Source organism: Hypomesus transpacificus, chromosome 15, assembly GCF_021917145.1.
Source record: "Hypomesus transpacificus isolate Combined female chromosome 15, fHypTra1, whole genome shotgun sequence".
NCBI lineage: Eukaryota > Metazoa > Chordata > Actinopteri > Osmeriformes > Osmeridae > Hypomesus > Hypomesus transpacificus.
Window position 1 is genome coordinate 9,107,392 of NC_061074.1, and position 19,763 is coordinate 9,127,154.

At 44.3% G+C, this 19,763-nt stretch overlaps 3 protein-coding genes across 3 annotated transcripts in view; 2 read left to right on the forward strand and 1 right to left on the reverse strand.

Annotated features, from left to right (window-relative positions):
- The first annotated feature begins 785 nt into the window (after positions 1–785).
- Positions 786–8,154, forward strand: LOC124477663 (ras-related protein Rab-4B). The gene is made up of 8 exons (XM_047035605.1): positions 786–982; positions 3,318–3,398; positions 3,742–3,856; positions 3,959–4,021; positions 4,866–5,020; positions 5,484–5,579; positions 5,731–5,868; positions 6,111–8,154. Exons 1-7 carry the CDS (start codon positions 967–969, stop codon positions 5,844–5,846), a joined length of 642 nt encoding a protein of 213 aa, XP_046891561.1. The 5' UTR covers positions 786–966; the 3' UTR covers positions 5,847–5,868; positions 6,111–8,154.
- On the reverse strand, positions 7,417–12,929 carry ap2s1 (adaptor related protein complex 2 subunit sigma 1). The gene is made up of 5 exons (XM_047035606.1): positions 12,762–12,929; positions 11,947–12,096; positions 11,532–11,645; positions 11,246–11,305; positions 7,417–10,531 (listed from the first exon to the last, which is right to left on the reverse strand). The coding sequence occupies exons 1-5, from the start codon at positions 12,762–12,764 to the stop codon at positions 10,430–10,432; spliced, it is 429 nt and encodes a 142-aa protein (XP_046891562.1). The 5' UTR covers positions 12,765–12,929; the 3' UTR covers positions 7,417–10,429.
- Positions 12,930–16,015: 3,086 nt separating this feature from the next.
- The window catches only part of LOC124478245 (rho GTPase-activating protein 35-like), a 36,370-nt gene continuing 32,622 nt past the window's right edge, over positions 16,016–19,763 (forward strand). The window contains exon 1 of the mRNA XM_047036461.1: positions 16,016–16,684. The gene's annotated coding sequence lies outside the window, so the exon portion shown is untranslated. The remainder of the gene's footprint in view (positions 16,685–19,763) is intronic.

The following is a 19,763-nucleotide window of genomic DNA, read 5'->3' on the forward strand; positions in this document are numbered from 1 at the left end:
CCCCCCCCCCCCCTGCTTCTGATCTGAGAACACAGACCTGTTAACAGGGACTGGGGAGGGGACAGGGGAAGGAACAAGGAGATGGGGTAAAGAGAAGAAAGAAGGGGATGGGAGGAAGAGGAGGAGAGGGTGGTAGGAGAAGGCTGGGAGGGAGAAGGAGAGGGAGGGGGAGGAGTCTTGGAGAGGGAGAAAGGCTGAGGTTGGGGTTTGGGCTGGGGCTGGGGCTGAGACTGAGTCTGAGTCTGCCAGAACAAAGACAGAGGAACTACAAGAGAGATGGAGATGGAGGGCTCTGTAATTTATCACCTGTTGCCCTTGGGCGGTCCTGTGTGTGTGTGTGTGTGTGTGTGTGTCTGTGTGTGTGTGTGTGTGTGTGTGTGTGGTTGTGTGTGTGTGTGTGTGTGTATGTGTCAGACAGTATTGAAAGGTGATGAATGGAAAAGCAGGAATACAGGCATTCCTCATGGAAACCTCAAAGACACTGCTTTGTTTCACTGTTTCCAAAAGAAAAAACTAGACTCACAAGCGCATGTCTGTAGAATCCCTCACCCGAAATTCCCCACCCCCAATAACAAGTACCTATACCCTCAAACATCTACACTAAATACGATAAAAAATCGAAAAATCGAAAATAGCCTATTTATTTGCGTCAGGTGTCAAGACAAAACGTCAATATGATCTATCCTATCCTTTCTTAGTAATCTCCTTTGATACGCTGTACTTTGCCCAAGTCTTTGCCTGCCATCGTGTGGACAGTTGCCGCAACTACAACGTAACCGCAGGCGAACGTCATCACGTTTGCTCTGTGTAGGCTGCGTTGAGGATAGGGAAACGGTGTGTCGAAGACAATATCAGTCGGGGTTTACTAAGCAAGATATCTTTAGAGAATAAAAAAGAAACAGTCAACCCACCTAAGAACGACAAGAAGTCAGCCATCTAAAACAGGGCACTCCAAAGAGGGCCGCCATGTCTGAAACATATGGTAGGTGTTAGCATTCTGACGTTAGCTAACTTAGCTAGCTAGCTAGTCTTTAAAGCTGCGTCTCTAATAAGCCAACATCACGCCCGGTCAGGAAAGATGTTAGCAGGTAGCTAGACTATAGCAAGATGGTGATGAGGATTACCCATTTCTTGAATGTTTCTTCAAAATCAAGTTGTTTTGCCACACTGTAAAGTCTAGTCATGTGCTGACTTTTGTTTCCTAAAATTGTAAAATTGGGAGTGAATTCTGAAATGTTGCCAACGCAAAGTTGGCAAGCATATGTTGGCATAGCATATTTTGTTTGCGGATATAGTAGCCTACTTACAGGAGGAACTTTCAAGATTATCATGCTACAACTTTCACGTTAGTCAACTACATAGGATATGTCGTCTGATGTGGTGAGAGAACAACTTGCAAGCAAGATGTAAAAGAATAGATGATGATAATGTTACATTATTTTTCGAACCCATTTTGCCAACATGACAGTAAGCATTACAATAAGTAGCACACCAATCATTTGTAAACATACCTGGTTCTCATTAGGTTATGAGTGTTCTGTATGCTTAGTCAATATTTATAACATTTGACACAAACTATTATGGACTGGAAGGTGTTTTTAAAACGCCACACATGGCTATATAGGGCTGGGAAACCCATAATACTCTCCTCTACTGTTGCACCTTTCTCTCCTCCATGTGTCCATGTGTAATGCTATACCTTGTCAGTGCCAGTAGTGGAGCCTACAGTTCTAATGGCTGCTGTAATAGTCTCTCATTGATCTCGTCCTCCTGTCCTCTCATCATCCTGTCTACCTCCCTGTGTGGACCTCTGGGAGTTCTCTCTACCTCCTACCCCTCCTCCTCTTTCATTCACTTTCTCTTCCTATCTCCCCCTCTCTCTATCTGCCCTGTACTGAGACACTCTCACACACACACAACCAGCCACACAATGGCTGATAATGATAATGGCTCTGCTCCAGTGCTAACTGTGAGGTGTTTATCTGGAGAGCAGGTAGACTGAAGGGCAGGTAGATAGACAGACAGAAAGGCAGAAAGACCGGCACACAGCACGTGTCCTACCTTAACGACATTAAGGTAGGCAAACAGTTAGACAGACAGACAGGCAGTAAGGTAGGCAGGCATAGAAATACAAATACAGTCTGTCACTCTAACGAGGGTGTTTATTTCAATGCTAGGACTTATAGTATCAGCCCTCAGCCTTAACTCAATCCTCACCACTGTGGCTTGTAGGCCCCCTGCTTCAAAGGCTCTTCTCCTAACCAGACTGTACACTAGATTTTAGGGGTGGGGGAAAAATCGATTTGCATTAGAATCGCTATTCGGTCTTCTAGCGATTCATATCAATTCACAAATGTCTTCCTTTTTTGTTAATTATTTTATAATAATAAGTTTACTAAACGGCTAAAAAACTATACATTTCAAGGTTTTGATGCATTGGGATATTTTTTCTTCAACACTTAACTGCCTATCACAGTCAAATAGAAACAAGTAACACTAAACAGCAAACTTGAATCAAATGTAAGCATATATTGAATCGAAATTTGATTACAATTGTTTGTTTTTTTCGTAAAACAACAAAATTGTGAATCGATTTTTTATCGAATCGTTACCCCAAGAATTGAATTGTGAGGTACCAAAGGATTCCCAACCCTACTAGATTAAAAGGCTCTTGTTCTAACTAAAATGTAGACTAGATTTATAAAGTTATTCTCCTAATTACACTGTAGGTTTGTTTCCTAAGTTCATGGAACTAGGCCTCAAGATAATGTTGCCTATGTAAACACAGACACACACAGAGAGACACTGCTGATTGCTCCTCGAGGGTGATTTGTATGGAATTATGCATTTGGCTCTAGCATGTCCATTTGAATTGTCTTTATATGTAAAGACAATCAGCCAAACCCCCACCCCCCACCCACACACACTTCATCAATGCCATGTTGTGTTTATTCGCTAGCAGGCTGACTCATGGAAGAGACTAGACACATAATGCAAATGACTTGTAGGATCTGCTACTCTCTACAGCCCAGCACACGCACACTCTTTTAAAGTTCTCCAGGCTGTGACAGGTTAATGTGAACATGTCAGCAAGCTCATTATTTGTAGCCTTTACACACAGTCTGCAGCCATTAGCCAGCTAGTCTAACTAGGCCAAGTTGTGTGTGTGCTACCAGCTGTGTGGGACTGTGTTGGTACTGTAAACAACCTAAAGCCCTAAACATCCTATGGTAGGATGCAGTTGTAAAGACCAGTATGTTTCTCCCTTGACACCTGTGTTGTGTGTGTTTCTGCACCCCTGATCCTTGTGTTTTCAGACTTCCTGTTTAAGTTCCTGGTGATTGGTAGTGCTGGGACAGGGAAGTCCTGCCTCCTGCACCAGTTCATAGAGAACAAGTGTAAGTAGAGCTGCTGACAGTTTTATCAGGCATTCCTCCAAACCACCATGTTGAAATTCTCCTCTGCTATTCATCTCCTCCTCCCCCCTCCTGCCTCCCTCAACCACTCTTCATTTTCCCTCCTGCTCTGTCTCTTCTATTCTCGCTCTCCCCCTACTTCTGTCTCTCCCCCTACTTCTGTCTCTCCCCCTTGTTTCTCTCCCCATTTGCTCTCTATCCTTTTCCCTCCACCGTCACCCTCCCTTATCATCTTTCCTCTCCTTTCCTCAATCTCCTCCTCTCCCTCCCTCTATTTCCCACTTTCTCTCCTTGTGTGTCCCTCTCTCTCTCTTCCTTCCTCCAGTTAAGCAGGACTCGAACCACACCATCGGGGTAGAGTTTGGTTCCAGGGTGGTCAACGTCGGTGGCAAAACGGTCAAACTGCAGATCTGGGACACTGCCGGACAAGAGCGCTTCAGGTACTCCCATTGACTCTTTTGCAGTCACATGACTCTGCGTTACCATTGGTTAAGTAAGGTAGTTCTTTGTTGTGATTGGCTGACGTTGCTGTCTGTCTCCAGGTCTGTGACACGCAGCTACTACCGAGGGGCAGCAGGAGCCCTTCTTGTCTATGACATCACAAGGTAAGGGACCAATGACAGGCAAGGACCAAGTTCTTTGTAGTGCTCACTGCCCTCTCACACAGACGGGATCAGGAGGAGGAACCTGGATAGAGCAGTTCAGGAGCGTAGGTTGGTTTTCAGACGTGGAAGGGACATCTTCCTCTTTTTTTACCGAGGATGCCGCAATTGAATATGTTGTTAATAAACAGTGTGGGAAACAGATCAGCCATTTTCAAAAAGTGTGAGGGACATGTCCCAGCCATGTATAATGAAACTTATACCCAAGTGATAAAACACTTGATTTGCATCTTACTGGCCCTGGTTACTACACACACACAGACACACACATTATGCAGCTTAGAACATCTCATGGTCCCTGAGAACAGGGAGAGAAGATACAGTTGTTGAATCACTCCCTCCATTGTTTTGTCAGCAGGGTGTGTGTGTGTGTGTGTGAGAGAGAGAGTGATAAAGAGTGACAGTGCTGTAATATAAAGGCGTCTCCTGGCAGGAGGCAGAGGGCTGGAAAGATACAGTCCATTACACCCTGTCAACTGACAGAAGGGAGGGAGGGAGGAGGAGGAGAGAGTGGAGGAGAGAGAGCCTGTCGGCTCAGACGGGGGAAGGAGGAGAGGGAGAGTCTGCCAGCTGAGAGACAGGAGAAGAAATGAGTGGAGGACAAGAGAACAGAGATGGGGGGAGCAGGGGGAGAGAGAACAAGGGAGTAAAGAGAGAGGCATAAAGAAAACATTCAGCAGTGTTGTGGTATGAGAAGGGGGGAGAAGGTGTGTGTGTATGTACAGGTGTGTGTGTGTGTGTACAGGTGTGTGTGTGTGTTTGTGTGTGACACCTGTGTGTCCTGTAGCAGGGAGACCTACAATGCCCTGACCAACTGGCTGGCAGACGCCCGTACCCTGGCCAGCCCAAACATCGCCATCATCCTGTGTGGCAACAAGAAGGACCTGGGGGCTGAACGGGAGGTCACCTTCCTGGAGGCCTCCCGCTTCGCCCAGGAGAACGGTACGCCCTCTCCCCCTCTCCTCCTTCACCACTGCTTTCTTCCTCTTTTCCATCCTCCACCCTTATTCTTTCTCCTCTCCCATCTCCCACCACCACCCTCTCCTACTTCCCTTTCTATTTTCCACTCCTTTCTTTCTCATCTTCTCTTCCCTCCTTTCCTACCCTGTGAGACTGACTGACAGACTGTTTTTGTCCTTCGGAATGACGACATACTGCAGGAAAGTCTGACTGACTGAACATCTTTGACTGGTTAGCTGGCTGACAGTATCATTGTGTGTGTCTGACTAAGTGACTGACTAACTTACTGAGTATCTGGCTGGCTGAGTGACGGGCTGACCAATTGACTGGCTGGCTGATTGGCTGACTGATTGATTGGCCTATTGATTGGCTGATTGATTGGCTGATTGGTGAACTGACAGACTGACTAAGTGAGTGACTGTGTGTGGCTGACTGTTTCCCCCAGAGCTGATGTTCCTGGAGACCAGCGCTCTGACTGGAGAAAACGTAGAGGAGGGCTTCCTCAAGTGTGCCCGCACCATCCTCACCAAGATAGACTCAGGTGTGTGTTTGTGTGTGTGACCAAGCAAGCAAGCGTGTATGAACATGTGAGTGTGTGTAGAACCTTGTGTCATGTACATCAGTGGAATGAACAGCTGCGTGTGTGTGTGTGTTGGGACGGCCTCTCTTAACCCCCCCCCCCCTCCCCCCAGGCGAGCTGGACCCAGAGAGGATGGGTTCAGGGATCCAGTATGGAGATGCCTCTCTCAGGCAGCTCAGACAGCCCAGAGGCTCGGCCCCACAGAGCAAGCTCCAGTGCAGCTGCTAGGACGCCCCGGCGCCCCCTACTGGTCAGTTCTAAGTAGCTTATATACATGAGCATGCAGTGCGCCCAGACCATGTCCTTTTTTATCTATGTTGTTGATGAGGCAGGGGGAAAGAGGTTCTGTTAGTGTGAGCTGACCGATACTCCAGGTTCCTGATTCCTGGTTAAACTGATGCCAGGGTTTGTAATGTTTTCATTCCTGTCTTCTTTCTAATTCTTTCCTTTTTCCTCTCTGCCTTTTTCCCCCACTAAATTCAATCTCTTCAGTTTTGAGTGTGTTTGGGTGCTTAAGCGTCCCCTCCCCACCTTTTTCCTCTCTTCACCCCTCTTGCTTCTCCTGGCTCTCCTTCCGCCCACTCCTCCTCCTCCTCTTCCCCATCCCCCTACCCCTCTTCTCCTATTCCTTGTGGTGGAGCGCCTGGACCAGTCATCATGGAGACTACCTCCGACCCCTGACCTTTGGTGAGACAGCACTACCTGTCTGAGGAGGACATCTTGGGGTTGACCTGGACCCTGTGACATGGCCCGGGAAACCCCACAGTGCAAACTGTGCTGGTGACCTGAGGGAGAGAGATCAGGCTCGAGGGTCATGTGTAGGGCCACTGTCCTGTTTTTAAGCCTCGCCCTTGTTTTTATCAACACACACACACCATCATCATCCTTACCATTCTCATCTCCAGCTGAATGTCAGTTATAGAGGGTCATTTTTTTTTCTAAAACATTTCTTCTTGTTTATAAACAACTGTAACTGCATGTTGCCTTGACAACACCACAGGTACAACCAACTATACTAGTTATATATGGTGACAACCCAGCCATTTAACTAACTTTGCCATGGTGACTAAATAATTTGATTTCACCATGGTAACTGAATCCTTTGATTTGCACTGAGCACCTCTGTCTAACTCTTCCCATCCACACTGTGATGATAACCAGACCTAAATTGACCCTCACCTCATTGGCTGTCTTGCCACTTTCTGATCCAAACACAAACAAGCTGATTGGTTTAACCAATTGAATGGGCCGTTGGGAACTGAGGACTCTCTTCATGATCTCAATGATCTCTTTATTGGTGATTCTCTCTGGTCTGGTTGGTCTATGAGCAGGTGGGAGGTGGGCTTAGAAGGAGGAGGGAGACCAGGTTTATCCTATCATAATGACCCAAATATCTATAAGGACAAGCTTCCTAAACATTGTCCCTTTAGATGTATTTGTAGTTAGAGTCCAAATTGAGGACCATGTTTCAAGGTTTGTTGAATGCACTATGGAGAAAGCCTTATTAGAGAAAGTATACATGGCTTTGTGGATGTACTGTACACTGTTTCCTGCATGGAACAACCTGTACTCACACCAATCTCATATCATATACCACAAATTGAGATGCGTTTGATTTACTTTACCAGTAATCAGACCAATGGAACGGTTGCATCAAGCTCCAGCCAAGAGGTAAATCAAACGCACCTCCAGGTTCTTGGCTGCCAGGCTCCTCCAGGTAGTTTGTCATGGTATGAGTGATAGTTTAAACAGGACACATTTAATTGTGACATCAATCAGAGACCATTTTATACTTTAGCTTTTTGTTGTTTTTAAACGTCAATTTTTTGCGCAATTTTTTCATGTCTCTGTTCCTTAACTGCAAGTGCACTTTTCATTTGAGGCGTTGAGTTTATATACTTTTACTATAGAACTGTACAAATTTATATTGATTGAAATTATCTATGTAACTTTAATTAGCAAAGGTGGGGTCATTTCCTACTAAAGAACAACTGAGATTTCCTCCTTACCCTGTGCCTGGTTGTGTCTCTTAGTGATGACATCACTCCCACAGCCCACCCCTCTGTCTGTTCATGAACCCTGCTTGGCTCATCGTTCCACTCATAAGACCACTCGTCTTAAAGCCTTCAAATGTGCCGCACGGAGACTGTCTCTTCTCAGCCAGCAATATAAGTCCTCAGTAATCATGGCTGATTTTGAAAGCAAAAAGCTTACATTGTTGCTGTTTGTTTATTTCAATTCAGAAAAGCGATTTTATCTCCACTTGAGGTTTCTGAACAGTACCCAGTACATGCATTGATTTTGTCTTGTCTGGGAAGCTTTCTAAGGACTGGAGTGGCTGTGATGATAGATTGATCTTGTTTTTGTCTGAACCCCAACCCTCCTCCCCCTATTCAGAAACTCAGTTGTTGCTTAGTAACCGGTATGATTTAACTGCCTTCAAAACTACTGTACATTTGGAGTGAATCTGTGGTGTAAATAAAATGTGTTCCCCATTGATATGAAAGGATTATGGATTAAACTTTCTTGCCCTGTTTTTTTTGTCAAGTATTTTGTTTTGTTTATATCCCATTTGCTGCTATTCGTTAGTTTTCTGTGTCGTGATATCTCACTGCTCTTCTGAGTCTTGTTCAACAAAGTTTCTTTACCCGTTTCCAGTTTAAACACACATTGTAGTAAAACAATGGTGCTCTAATGACAGAAACACGACTGTCATTCTTAGCCAATGTACTTGGTTTATATCAATGGGAGCAGAATGGGTAAGTAGTTATTCAATCAGTTAAGTATAGTATCAGTAAGTTGTGCTACAGCACACTTCCTGTAGTCTTATTAGGTCTATTCCCTACTAGGACCATTATGAGTCCAACTATTTTATATTTTCTCTAGCTTCCACTGTCCATGGTGTTGCATCACTTCTTGTAGTCTTCCTACTTCCATAGTCCTTAACCAGTAACCCAATACAGAGTCCAGACAGCTGGAAGGGGCAGGGCAGCATATCACAGACCACATCTGTCACGTCCGGCTCTGAGGGTGTAATGGTCAGATGTAATGTCCATGGGTCAATGCAGTAACAGCAAGGGAGGGTTAATGCAGCATAAGTGGATATATTGATCAGCTTATTGATGTCCTGTAGGCTGGGAGAAAATTACTTCATCGGTGAGTGGAATAGTGGGCTTCTGCTGGGAGCTATGCTGCTTCACCGCCACCAGATGGTCCTATGGGACCACACAATCTTATGGAAACTGCCTTCCATTAAAAAGTCAGGTAGAGTTAACAAAAAAGGATTGACATAGAACATCAAAACGTTTAACAAAGTTCAGGTCTTTAAAACAATTTTTGTATTTCATGTTTGTTTTTTTATATACATCGACTGGAATACACAAGAGCATGGCCGGTTGACCAACATGATGATGAAACACCTAAACACCTCATTACCTAACTGACTCAAGGGGCGGGGACAGCAGTACATCTCTCACTACAGCCAAATAAAACAAATACATAGACCATTTAATCACATGAAAAATGTGAAGGTGAATGTCGGAGGTTGAAGGATGGTGAGGGAGAGGGTGGGAAGCAGACTATAGGGTCTTCGTAGAGTGCATCCAATCAACCTCTCAGAAATCACTTATCTTATGAGGGCTGCATTGGTCACATCTGTGCATGGAAGCAAACACACCAATCTAAACTCTTTAGATCAGATGTTGCCTCAAGGAAAGAATATAATAAAGGACACATTTTAGGGTTGTAAAAAGAATGGCAACCCTTCCCATAGTAGTGGTCATTCTTCATTAAGCCACTGGTCAGTAAGGACACCTCAGCTCAAACTGGGATGAGAAACTGGGAGGGGTTTGAAATGGAATCATTTCCAACCTGAATGCATTTGTACTTGACCACAGGACATTGGGCAGGAGGATGGGGCTTAGAGGTTTGGAATGGGCAGCACTCAACTTTCAAACACACATAAGATACACTGTATACATACCATACACCATACAAAAACTAAACTGCACAGTACTGCCTTATTACCTCAAATATATCGCTATATATTTCCATTGACTGGGATTTCTATTTGGTTTTGTGTTGTCCATCACTCAGTCTATGTTGGGATTACTGGGGTGTAGCTAACAAGCACCATATGCAGTCACCAGGGTCAGACAGACCTGGTGCTTGAGATGAGTGACTTCAATGAAAAGATTGCACTTTAGGTACCCTTTATTTTCTTGGTCCTACGTAATACACATCAAGGGCGCCTAACCTATTATATCATATTGGCTAGAAGACAGAACCACATAAGATACATAATCAACACAGTCTTGTACATCAATATCATGTAAAACAAAATTTGAACCACGTTCCATATTCACAGGGGAGTGAGACACTAAGACTAAAATACCCAGAATGCCCTCCTCAAGGCTCTACTTGTCAGAGCAACCCCTTTTACTCTGATGTAGGTCTTCAACAGGTTCTCAGCAGACTGCAGTGAAAGCTGTGGTAATCCCAGACAAACACAGTTATTTTTCATGGTGCTTGTTAGCTACACGGATAGTGACACTGAAGGAAGATAAAAGGGGGGATGGTTGCCAGATTGGTGCACTGTTTTCACGGTCTCCACCAATGAAGAATAAGCCAGTAACAGCAGAACTGGCAGCCCAAGACGGATGGACTGTCTGGCTGACTGAGCTGAACCAGAGCTCTGCTGGAGAAGCAGAAGGGGAGGTGAGGGGGAGCTTAGGGACAGGAAGTGGAGGTGATGGATGGAGAAGGTGGAAGTGATAACGGGTGTGAAGGTGGAGGGAAAAGGGAGGTGTTCTCTACTCTAGAGACTGGAGCATCAGCAGTTGCTTGAGGACCTTGGTCTGGCTGGTCTCTCTGATCTCTCCTGCTAGGAACATCTCATCCACCACTGTGTACACCTGGAGAGAGGGGAGGGCGAGAGAGCAGAGAAAGAGAGCAAAGAGAAACAAGAAAAGAGTTGGATGTGGAGAGAGCAGAAAGAGAACAGATCATTGATATTTGGACAAGTTATGTCAGGTTATGAAGGTTATAGTGAGACAGGTGGTTAGGAGAAAATCGTTCTAAACAGGAACACAACTTCTAACATCTTTTCCCTGGCTTGGTAAACTCGTTTTTCTTTCGTTAGTGAACTTCTCCTCTCCTTCCTCTGAGAATCTCCATATGTCACCTTGCGCGCTAACTTGCAACGTGGGCGACACCCATCTAGGGTCGAGATGGGGGGGAGATCTTAAAGAGCGTGTAAAGGATAATTATCATATTCGATGTTCCAGGGACAGCAATCAGAAAGTTAATTAGCCTTCAGGTTCTTTTCAGTGAGATGGGTGTAGGTGTGTGCACGCTTGTGTGTGTACGTGCGTGTTTGTCAATTAGAGCTGGGTGAAGCAATTTACTTTATTGTTGTGATTATGCATCATGTACCAGTTGCCATGGTGTCACCACTTTGACTAAATGAAAGAAAATATATTATGTTCGCCACCTCCTCCCTCGCATACCTCATTTCACCTTTCAGCTTTTCTCCTCACTGTTCTAAATATAGCTGTTGGAGATGTTGTGCTATGTTAGATTGACGGTTGTTTTCCACCAGGGAGAGAGAGGGAGGCTTCTGTTCCTACCTTGTAGAAGTTGAACACCAGGTCCAGCTCGCATACGTTGTGGAAGTACTCGTTCAGCACCTGGAACACAGTACAGGACATCTTCACCTCTAATGCCCTTCTGAAGGTCACCATGCTGATACACCCATACACTGAGTCTGGAACCCCCAGCACAAAGCTCCACCCCCTTCATCTTCATCTTCTCCAAGTTCCTCTGTCCTGTTGTCTAAGTTTCTGTGTGTGTGTGTGTGTGTGTGTCGGTTTGTGTGAGTGTGCGTGCATGCTAGTGTGTGTATGCATGTCCTACCTCAACAAAGTTGTGGATGCCCTCCAGGTACGCCAGGTTGTTGTCAGTCACGTCCACACAGATGCAGAAGTACAGACCAGCGTAGCGCCTGTAGATGATCTTGAAGTTTCTGAACTGTGGAGACGATGCAACACAAAACACGTGTGCTCAACATGAAATCTGCTCCGTGTGACAGGAGGTCGAGTCTACACCCAGACCTGTGCCCTCAGCATCAGAGCTGCAGAACCAAAGACATGCCAATAACAGTGCCAATGTGCCATGTTTGTAAACGTCAGCCGGAGACATGGACCTTTTCACCTTTCACACAGTGAAATCCCATACTGTGTGTGTGCTAGTTGTCAATATAACAAGACTGTGAAAACCCAGGAGTTTTCATCCCAAAGTCACAATTGTGGAATATAAAGTTTGTACAAACCTCCACAAAGTTGGTGTGTTTGGCATCACGGACCGTGACCACGGCATGGACCTCCTCGATGAGCTTCTGCTTCTCGTCGTCATCAAACTGCATGTACCACTTAGCCAGCCGGGTCTTCCCTGCTCGGTTCTGGATCAGGATGAAGCGGATCTGGGGTAGGAGAAGGACATAGGAGAAGGATGAAGAGAATATCAGGCATAAGTCGAGAAGGATGAGGGTGGAAGATGGGGAAAGAGGTGGAGGGGGGGGGGGGGGGGGGGGCAGACAGACATTTTAAGGTAGACCTGAGTTACAGATGCTCTTGAGCACACTGGGTCTCCACATTCTACAAAATAGGACATGGCTGACTATTACAGTTAGCTAACGGATTAACAAGAGTAGCTCAGTTCCCTCTTGATATGCAATTCCGTCATCGGTTTCCTGTACATAGCAATGTCACAACTTAAGTAATTTAGTTACCTACAAAAAAGGTATTTGATTGCAACAGTAGCTATCTCTTTGGTACTGAATTTGAAGTTTGTTGAGCCTGATTAGTAGCTACTGTAGCAGCCTTACCGCACCCTTGTGTCCGAATCAAGATGCACGTAACTATGTATGAAGAGCTACACATACGACATTCATTCACTCCAAATAACTGACCTATTTTTGAATAAAATCGTATTCCAAGTTGCTCAATTACCTTTTCTATTCAAAGAATAAACGATGACAGCTAGCGTTGCGGCTAACATGAAACAGCTAGCTAGCTAACCAGGATGCAAGATGAACTAGTGGAATTTGACAAAAAATAAACATAACTGACAAAACTGCAAACATACCATTGTCTTTTCCAAAGAGCGGGTGATTTTAGCTATATGTATTCCCTTTGTGTGGCACGTTTTATGTTTTCTTTACATGTATTTAGCAATAATAGGCCTATTTCATCGACAGCTTGTCCGCTGTTCTTTCCTGGCAGCTAGGCTCTCATTTCAGGTTGAGTTATTCACGTTTTCAAAATAAAGGTCACGACAGAAATAAACTACTTGTTTTATTCTAACGTGAGTAATAAACTTTCTATTCCCAATATAGTGGGAAAATAAAGGACACATTTACAATAACATAATACACAATATTCGATGTTATCTTTGCCAGGATTTAGTGCAATCTCCCACATTTTGGACATGCTCAGGTGGCTATTTTACGGCTTGTTTGTATCACTAATTACCTGCGAGACTATTTTTGAATAGAAAAATAAAACTGTAGTAGTATGCACTCTTAACGCTGGTGTGACTTTTTGTAATATCAAGAAATAGTTCAATTCGAATTGAATTAAATTCACAACTTCTTGCACAATTCAAGTTATGCTTTTATTTCAAAGGCGAATTTGCTCAACCAAGGCCGTGGTCTGCAAGATAGGACGCAAGGGATTGTGGGACTTTTAATTTGAATCTTCTTTCAAAATATTACAATTCCTTGTATTTCACTACAAGAACCAGAATTTGTACTATTGTGGTCGATCACATGAACGCCTTTCTCAAGCCTAAACATATAATTTCAATTATATAGGTTAAAAGTTAGAAACATAAAAAAGAAAGATCGATTTTATGCATCGATTATATCCCACCCATTAATTTTTATTCTTAAAATGTGTTTTATCCATACTCATATTCGGCTGCTGGTGACAGTAGATTACTGTATGCGCCATCCTTCTTCAAGTCTGTATGCTATTTATTGCTACATCCTCTCTGCTCTCTTCAGAACACAATATGAGTGCCAGGAAAACTTTTATTAAACAACCATGATCAGCAGAAACAAAACCCCATTGTCATACAACACACATTATATCTCTGAGTAAGTTGAACAGTGCCTTTTCACCCTTCAAAGCCACATCAAGCAGTGACAAAATGGAAGGTCAGCCTTTTGGGGGTTACATCAGTCAGTTTTCTGCAGAATCAGGGTCCTGGTGTTTGTTTACTGGTCTGGTGGGTAGAGCAGATCGGCCTCAGAACATTGTCCAGACAGCTTCTCTCTGCTCTGATCCAGGCTGGATGACTGTTTGGGAAGCACAAAGGGGGAGGGAAATCAGGTTGGGGGAGGGGGGTAGAGAAGGGGGAAAAGATGATAGGGGAAGGGGGTTCATAGGGGGGAGGTAGGGCAGAGAATGAAGAGTACAGGGGGATGCAAGGAGGGGAGAGGCAGAAGGGGGAGGAACAACGGTGGGAGGCAGAAAAAGGGGGAGGCAGGGGTGGAGGGGGGCAGAGATTGTCAGGGATTGCACAACAGTGAGTGGGAGGAATGTACTCGCCCCTGGGACCCAGAAATATTTCAGCTGCAGACAGGGTTGAGGTAGAATAGAGAGAGCAAGAGAAAATAGGAGGAAACCGGGCTCTTTTTCTCCCCCCCTTGTTTCACTTGTGTAATGTAGTTTGCTTTGCTGCACTGTTTCCATAAGTCCAACAGAGTTTATAGTCCTTCCTCACTAAACAAACAATGCATAAACCAAACTGTGTGATGATTAGCCTGAATATCTGTACAGAGCTTGGAGACTATGACAAGCTAGAATACAAGGTACAGATTGAAACTTGAACTTTGACCCTTGCTTATCTTGTCCTGTGTGATTGAGGTCATGCAAATATTGTTGACAATCGACAGACTAATATGATTGGACAGGAGCTTGCTGTGGACTCATGAGAGAAGAGCGAAGGCACCCTGTACCTTGAACCCAGACTGTCTGTTCCAGTGGTGCTATATTCTGGCTGAGGACAGAGAGACATAGATAGATTGAGAGAGAGAAAGAGAGAGAGAGGGGGGGGGGATAACCTAGAGTGGTGGCGTGTACAGCAGAATTTAGAATGTGTAATGTTCACAGTTTTCAAGCATGTCTTCATGGAACAATGTTGTCCGTTCCAAATGAGGAGATTAGGTTATACAGCGCCGCTAGCTGCCATGTTGTTTTGTGTGGCCTTTTGAAAAGATTTTATGGTGGCCAAAACTGAACATAGGAACATTTAGTCACAGCCGGATTGATGTGGCATGTAGACAGAGAAGGTCAAGGGAGGAGTGAGTGAGAGAGAGAGAGAGAGAGAGAGAGAGAGAGAGAGAGAGAGAAAGAGAGAGAGAGAGAGAGAGAGAGAGAGAGAGAGAGAGAGAGAGAGAGAGAGAGAGAAAAATGAGTGAATGAGTGAATGAGTGAATGAATGAAGGATTGAGTGGGAGAAAACAAATAATATGCAATCTAGAGATTCAATGCATGACAACGTCCCTAAGCCACTAAACCTCTGTTTGAGTTGTTACACGACTATCCAGTACCATTTAGACAGTTCTCTGACCATAGTAACTTTAGTTGACCCACACAGTCTCCATATTGGAAATATGTCTGTCAGAATTAAGACATTTCTGGCAACTGTTTAATGTTTATTTTATTTTTTTACAATGATGGTTATGTGCTTTCATGGTACGTGACACCCTGCAAAGGCCTCGTTGTCAACACCAGTACTTTCTGATTGAACTTGATTAATAAGTGGATCAACAGCTCAACAGCCAGGTGGAGTGCCTGTCCGGAGTTAGAATAACCTTTGAGAACATTGATTTTTTTTGTGTGAGAATTGAGAGTCGTTACATTCTCCTTCCTGATTTCCCTAGCCTATGTGTTAGAATGAGATATATAGTGGATATTGGAAGCAGGAATGTCAGACCACAACACGCGCGCTTGCGCACACAAACACACAAACAAAACATGTGCTGTCTTTTGTGAGTAGCCCACCACATATCAACAGCCAATGATTGTAACCACTTCAAGAGGAAAATGAGTTGTTGTTAAAATAGAGAACGGTTTGTTTTGCTCTATGAAATATAAGAACATTATAATAGCAGGCCTACTCGAATACTAAAATAAACAGGGATTCTGTTTCCAACTGGTTATGGAGTCTTGCCGCTTTAACAAAAGTGTAATATAAAATAACAAAACGCAATACAATGAACAAGTAGCCAAGAAGCAATTAAATCTAAATTGTGATTGTGTGCGTGTGTTTGTTGTAATTGTGTTCCTGCGCCACTGGGCGAGACTATACTGCCGTTCAGCTCGCTCTCCCTCTCGCTCTCTCTTTCGCTCACTATTCTCTCTGAATAGGAGGAGAGGCAAGATTCGGGAGAGGTCCGCCATTATTGGGAAGCTGGGGAAAAAAATACACTTACAGTATACACCGTCACATATTCGGGCAGCGTGTAAATTGATACTGTCAAACGAAACAGTTTACTAGTTGCTTTGAGATTCGGAGCACTCGCTCGCGATGTTGGAGTGATACTGGAATCCAGTCAGGGCAGCGCTGTGTTTTGGACACAACAAAGGAAATAATAATTGGACTAAACAACGTGGTGAACCAAGGGAAGACACAGCGAAACAAGCCCATCCAACGCCCCCTCTTCCCTTTCAAGAAAATCTAGCGGACGAGAGGTTGAATTAGTAGTCTAGGCTACAGAATCTTTGTCGTTCTAATTTGGTTGTTTTTGTCTCCTCGAGGTCAGACCAGGAACTTGGAATGCTTATAGTCCTGAAAACTTCACACCAGTGAAAATGAAGACTTGATTTTAAAGGACACAATAAGTACTCCGCGTTGACCTAAAGGGAATCGACATGTATGTGACTGTTACACGTTTTTTTCCTTCTTTTTATTGATAAAATCCTTGCACCGGTTGGAGAATCTGGTCGGCGAAACAGTGACCATAACAGAGAAAGGAGTGATCTGGAGAGAGGAAAGCTATGGTATGTTTCAGTCATTTGCCCTGAATTTTACACTGAATTAAACGCTAAAAAACTTACACACAACAATGTCTACAGCCGACATTGCTGTTTTAAATACAAATTTTATAGCCAGATTTAAAAAAAAATCTAACTGGCTTGGAGCGGTGGGGGTCATAAAAAGTAAATCTCCTTTGAGGCAAGAAAAACATGTGCAGAAAAACGGGTCTGAGAACGATCTAGTGTGGACTGGGCTTGTCAGGCCTTCTCAAGCTGTTCTTGTTTTGGAGATTTTCCCTATTAATGTCAGAGGGGAAATCTCTAAATATTTTAGATTAAATAAAGGGAATAGACGTGTGATGGTAATCTTAGGAAGTCTAGGGATCATGCGTGTACTTCTGTAGGCAATTATCTTCTTGATGATTTTCAAGCACGTGAATGATGAACACGGGAGATTTTACATTTATATAGTCATGTAGACAAGGGCGATAACGCTGTGTCGACTTGCCGTGCGTTAATGTGTGTTGGGGTAGAGCAAGTGGCCAAGATTCTTTGTGAAAATCAGTAGGCTACAAATCGTCTCTCACCGGGTAGCGTTGCATTAGACAAGGCAGCTGCTGTCATTCTCCCCCCGGAGGAACCGGGTGGGCGGGTGTGGGGAGGCCACGGCCCATGGCGGGGCTGCCTCTGGGCGCAGTGGCTTTCTTCTGACTGCGTACTAGGAAGGGCGATCGGATATGTAACCAGCAACGTTATGTCAGTGGATAGTTTCCAGTACGTTGTCACTATGCTCTATCTCATACACCCAACATTCACTCCCATGACTTGCTTCAGTTTTGAAGCACTTTCATATAGCCTAGGCTACCCTACTGTACAAACAGGCGAAAGCGAATAGAAAAAGCCTAAAACTTGTTAGCGTCAGAGTAATATGTGTAGTAAATTCATTTTCCGTGCTTTGGGATTACTATAGCCTAATGTTGCAAGTTGTAGCATCATCAAGATTGATTTATTAGATCAAATCACGCAATTACGTAACGTGGACCGACAGACTCTTCCCCTTTCTAATGTCGGGTTGTATGTGGTGCCTGGCCCCGCCGGTGAATGGATTTTGCTGAGTGAGATTGCGGAGTCCGCATAAAGGCCCCTCCTAGTTCACATTTTTCATAGGCTTCATTTCGCCCGTAGAGAACTGATCGTATGAGTTCCAACAACATAAATGTGTTATGACTTGTTGACAAACGGCCATGGGTTGTTGGCGTTCCTGTGCTGCGCTGCCCTGTCAATAATTGTCCCCGTCCCTCTTGTCTTTCTGTCGGTTGACTGGACTTGTGCAACAGTATGCTAGGCTAAGATTGAAAATATATTTTCAGGTTTTAAGAATCGTTGTATCAGTCAGGTGTTATATCCTGTCAGACCTAGTTTTGTGTGTTTTTTCAGCCGTGTTTGTTATTAAGGGGATTTCACACGTTTTAATAAATAGTCCGGTGGCTATGTGTTACACAGCGCTGTGGCTTGGAGGAATGTGGTGACCACGGGTAATTGACTTGAAACGAGTCCACATTCCACGGCTAAGGTCACTCAGTCAAAAGTTTATCAAACTAGGAATTCAGTCCTTACCATCTCTCTCTCTCTGTCTCTCTCTCTTTTGGTCTCTTTCTCTGCGCCAAGAGGCTAGTTTGACCTTTGAACAATTCACTGTGGTAGATAAATAGTCTATTTGATCACAAGAGGAATTTCTCAACAAGGCCACTCAGCCGTAGTGGTTCTTGTCATAAAACTAGAAGATTATAGCCATCCACACACGTCTATGACTGAGTAATCCAAAAATAACTATCAACAAAAATAATTAAGACTAAGCAGACTAGTTTTAATCTGAAATCTGTCTTCAATCCTTGGAATACCCCCCCTGCCCTGAAAACGATCATATCTGAAGCTCCTCTCTAGTCCTGTAGAGAGATAGTTAGTCTGGCCAGTGAAAGGTTATCCAGCCTCCCAGGCTCTCTGATAAGCTGGAGTCTGATTAAACCTATTCTGTGATAGGCTAGTTTCAGGAATGCAAGAAGTATCTGGTCTGTTCTATGCCTGGGGTGTCAGGGGATTGGGATGAACTAGTTAGTTTTCTGCAGACCAGAAGTCTTAGATGTGAAGGAAAATTCTGACGGTGCTGTGTAGTTTGAATAGTCAAGATGGTGGCTTAATTCAATTTATTTAGTTTGCACAAAACATACCCCCATCCAGCCTGTCCCATCCAGTCTGTGCAAACATCCTCAGACCCAGGGACACTCCTGCCCTTCTGAAGGTGAAGGACAGGATGTTGATGGTTAATGTGGACCTCATATTAGTTCCTGTGGAGATCACTAATATGACCGTCCTAACTTGGGCTGTGAGGTTGACTGGTCCTAACCCCTCTATGACCTCCATATGTTGGAATGTGCTGGACCTGTGCTCATCCAGAGAACTCCCATGTCTGTTCTCCAAGGGAGTCCTGGATACTTCCAGAAGACTCCTGGTCACCCCACACAGACTTGAAACACAACGAACAGACCACTGTACAGAGTAAACCTTCTACACAAAGGGGTGGGTTCTACATTCTTTCTTCAAAAGATGTATGGTCATCGGTCAATACGTCTGGCTCCCTCCCCCCAAAAGGAGGAGATGGGGAGATGAAAGACAAGGAGTTTTCTCGATGAGGAAGGTGTCAGAATTGATGGGTCGGGACGGGATGTGAGGGAAGTTGTTGTGATTCTCTCTTCCTCTTTTGTTAAGTTCACACATGACATAGGAAGTTTATGGTGTGTGCGGTGGACTATATATTGATCACTCTACATTTGGCTTCATGTCAGTCCGGCCGGGTCATAGGAGAGAACAGACAACTTTATTATAGGGAAGTAGCACACACTGCAAACAGGTAACTCTCTCTCACTCACTCACTCACTCACTCACTCACTCACTCACTCACTCACTCACTCACTCACTCACTCACTCACTCACTCACTCTCACACACACACACACACACACACACACACACACACACACACACACACACACACACACACACACACACACACACACACACACACATATGCAGTCTTGACACACTTG

Bases quoted from the DNA above. Each gene is read 5' to 3' on its own strand.
- ap2s1 (XM_047035606.1), bottom strand. The intron at 11,646-11,946 runs GTTTGTACAAAC...TCGTCTCCACAG, and splicing joins AACACACCAACTTTGTGGAG to TTCAGAAACTTCAAGATCAT. The intron at 11,306-11,531 runs GTAGGACATGCA...ACTGTGTTCCAG, and splicing joins GCATCCACAACTTTGTTGAG to GTGCTGAACGAGTACTTCCA.
- LOC124477663 (XM_047035605.1), top strand. The intron at 3,399-3,741 runs GTAAGTAGAGCT...TCCTTCCTCCAG, and splicing joins CCAGTTCATAGAGAACAAGT to TTAAGCAGGACTCGAACCAC. The intron at 4,022-4,865 runs GTAAGGGACCAA...TGTGTCCTGTAG, and splicing joins CTTGTCTATGACATCACAAG to CAGGGAGACCTACAATGCCC.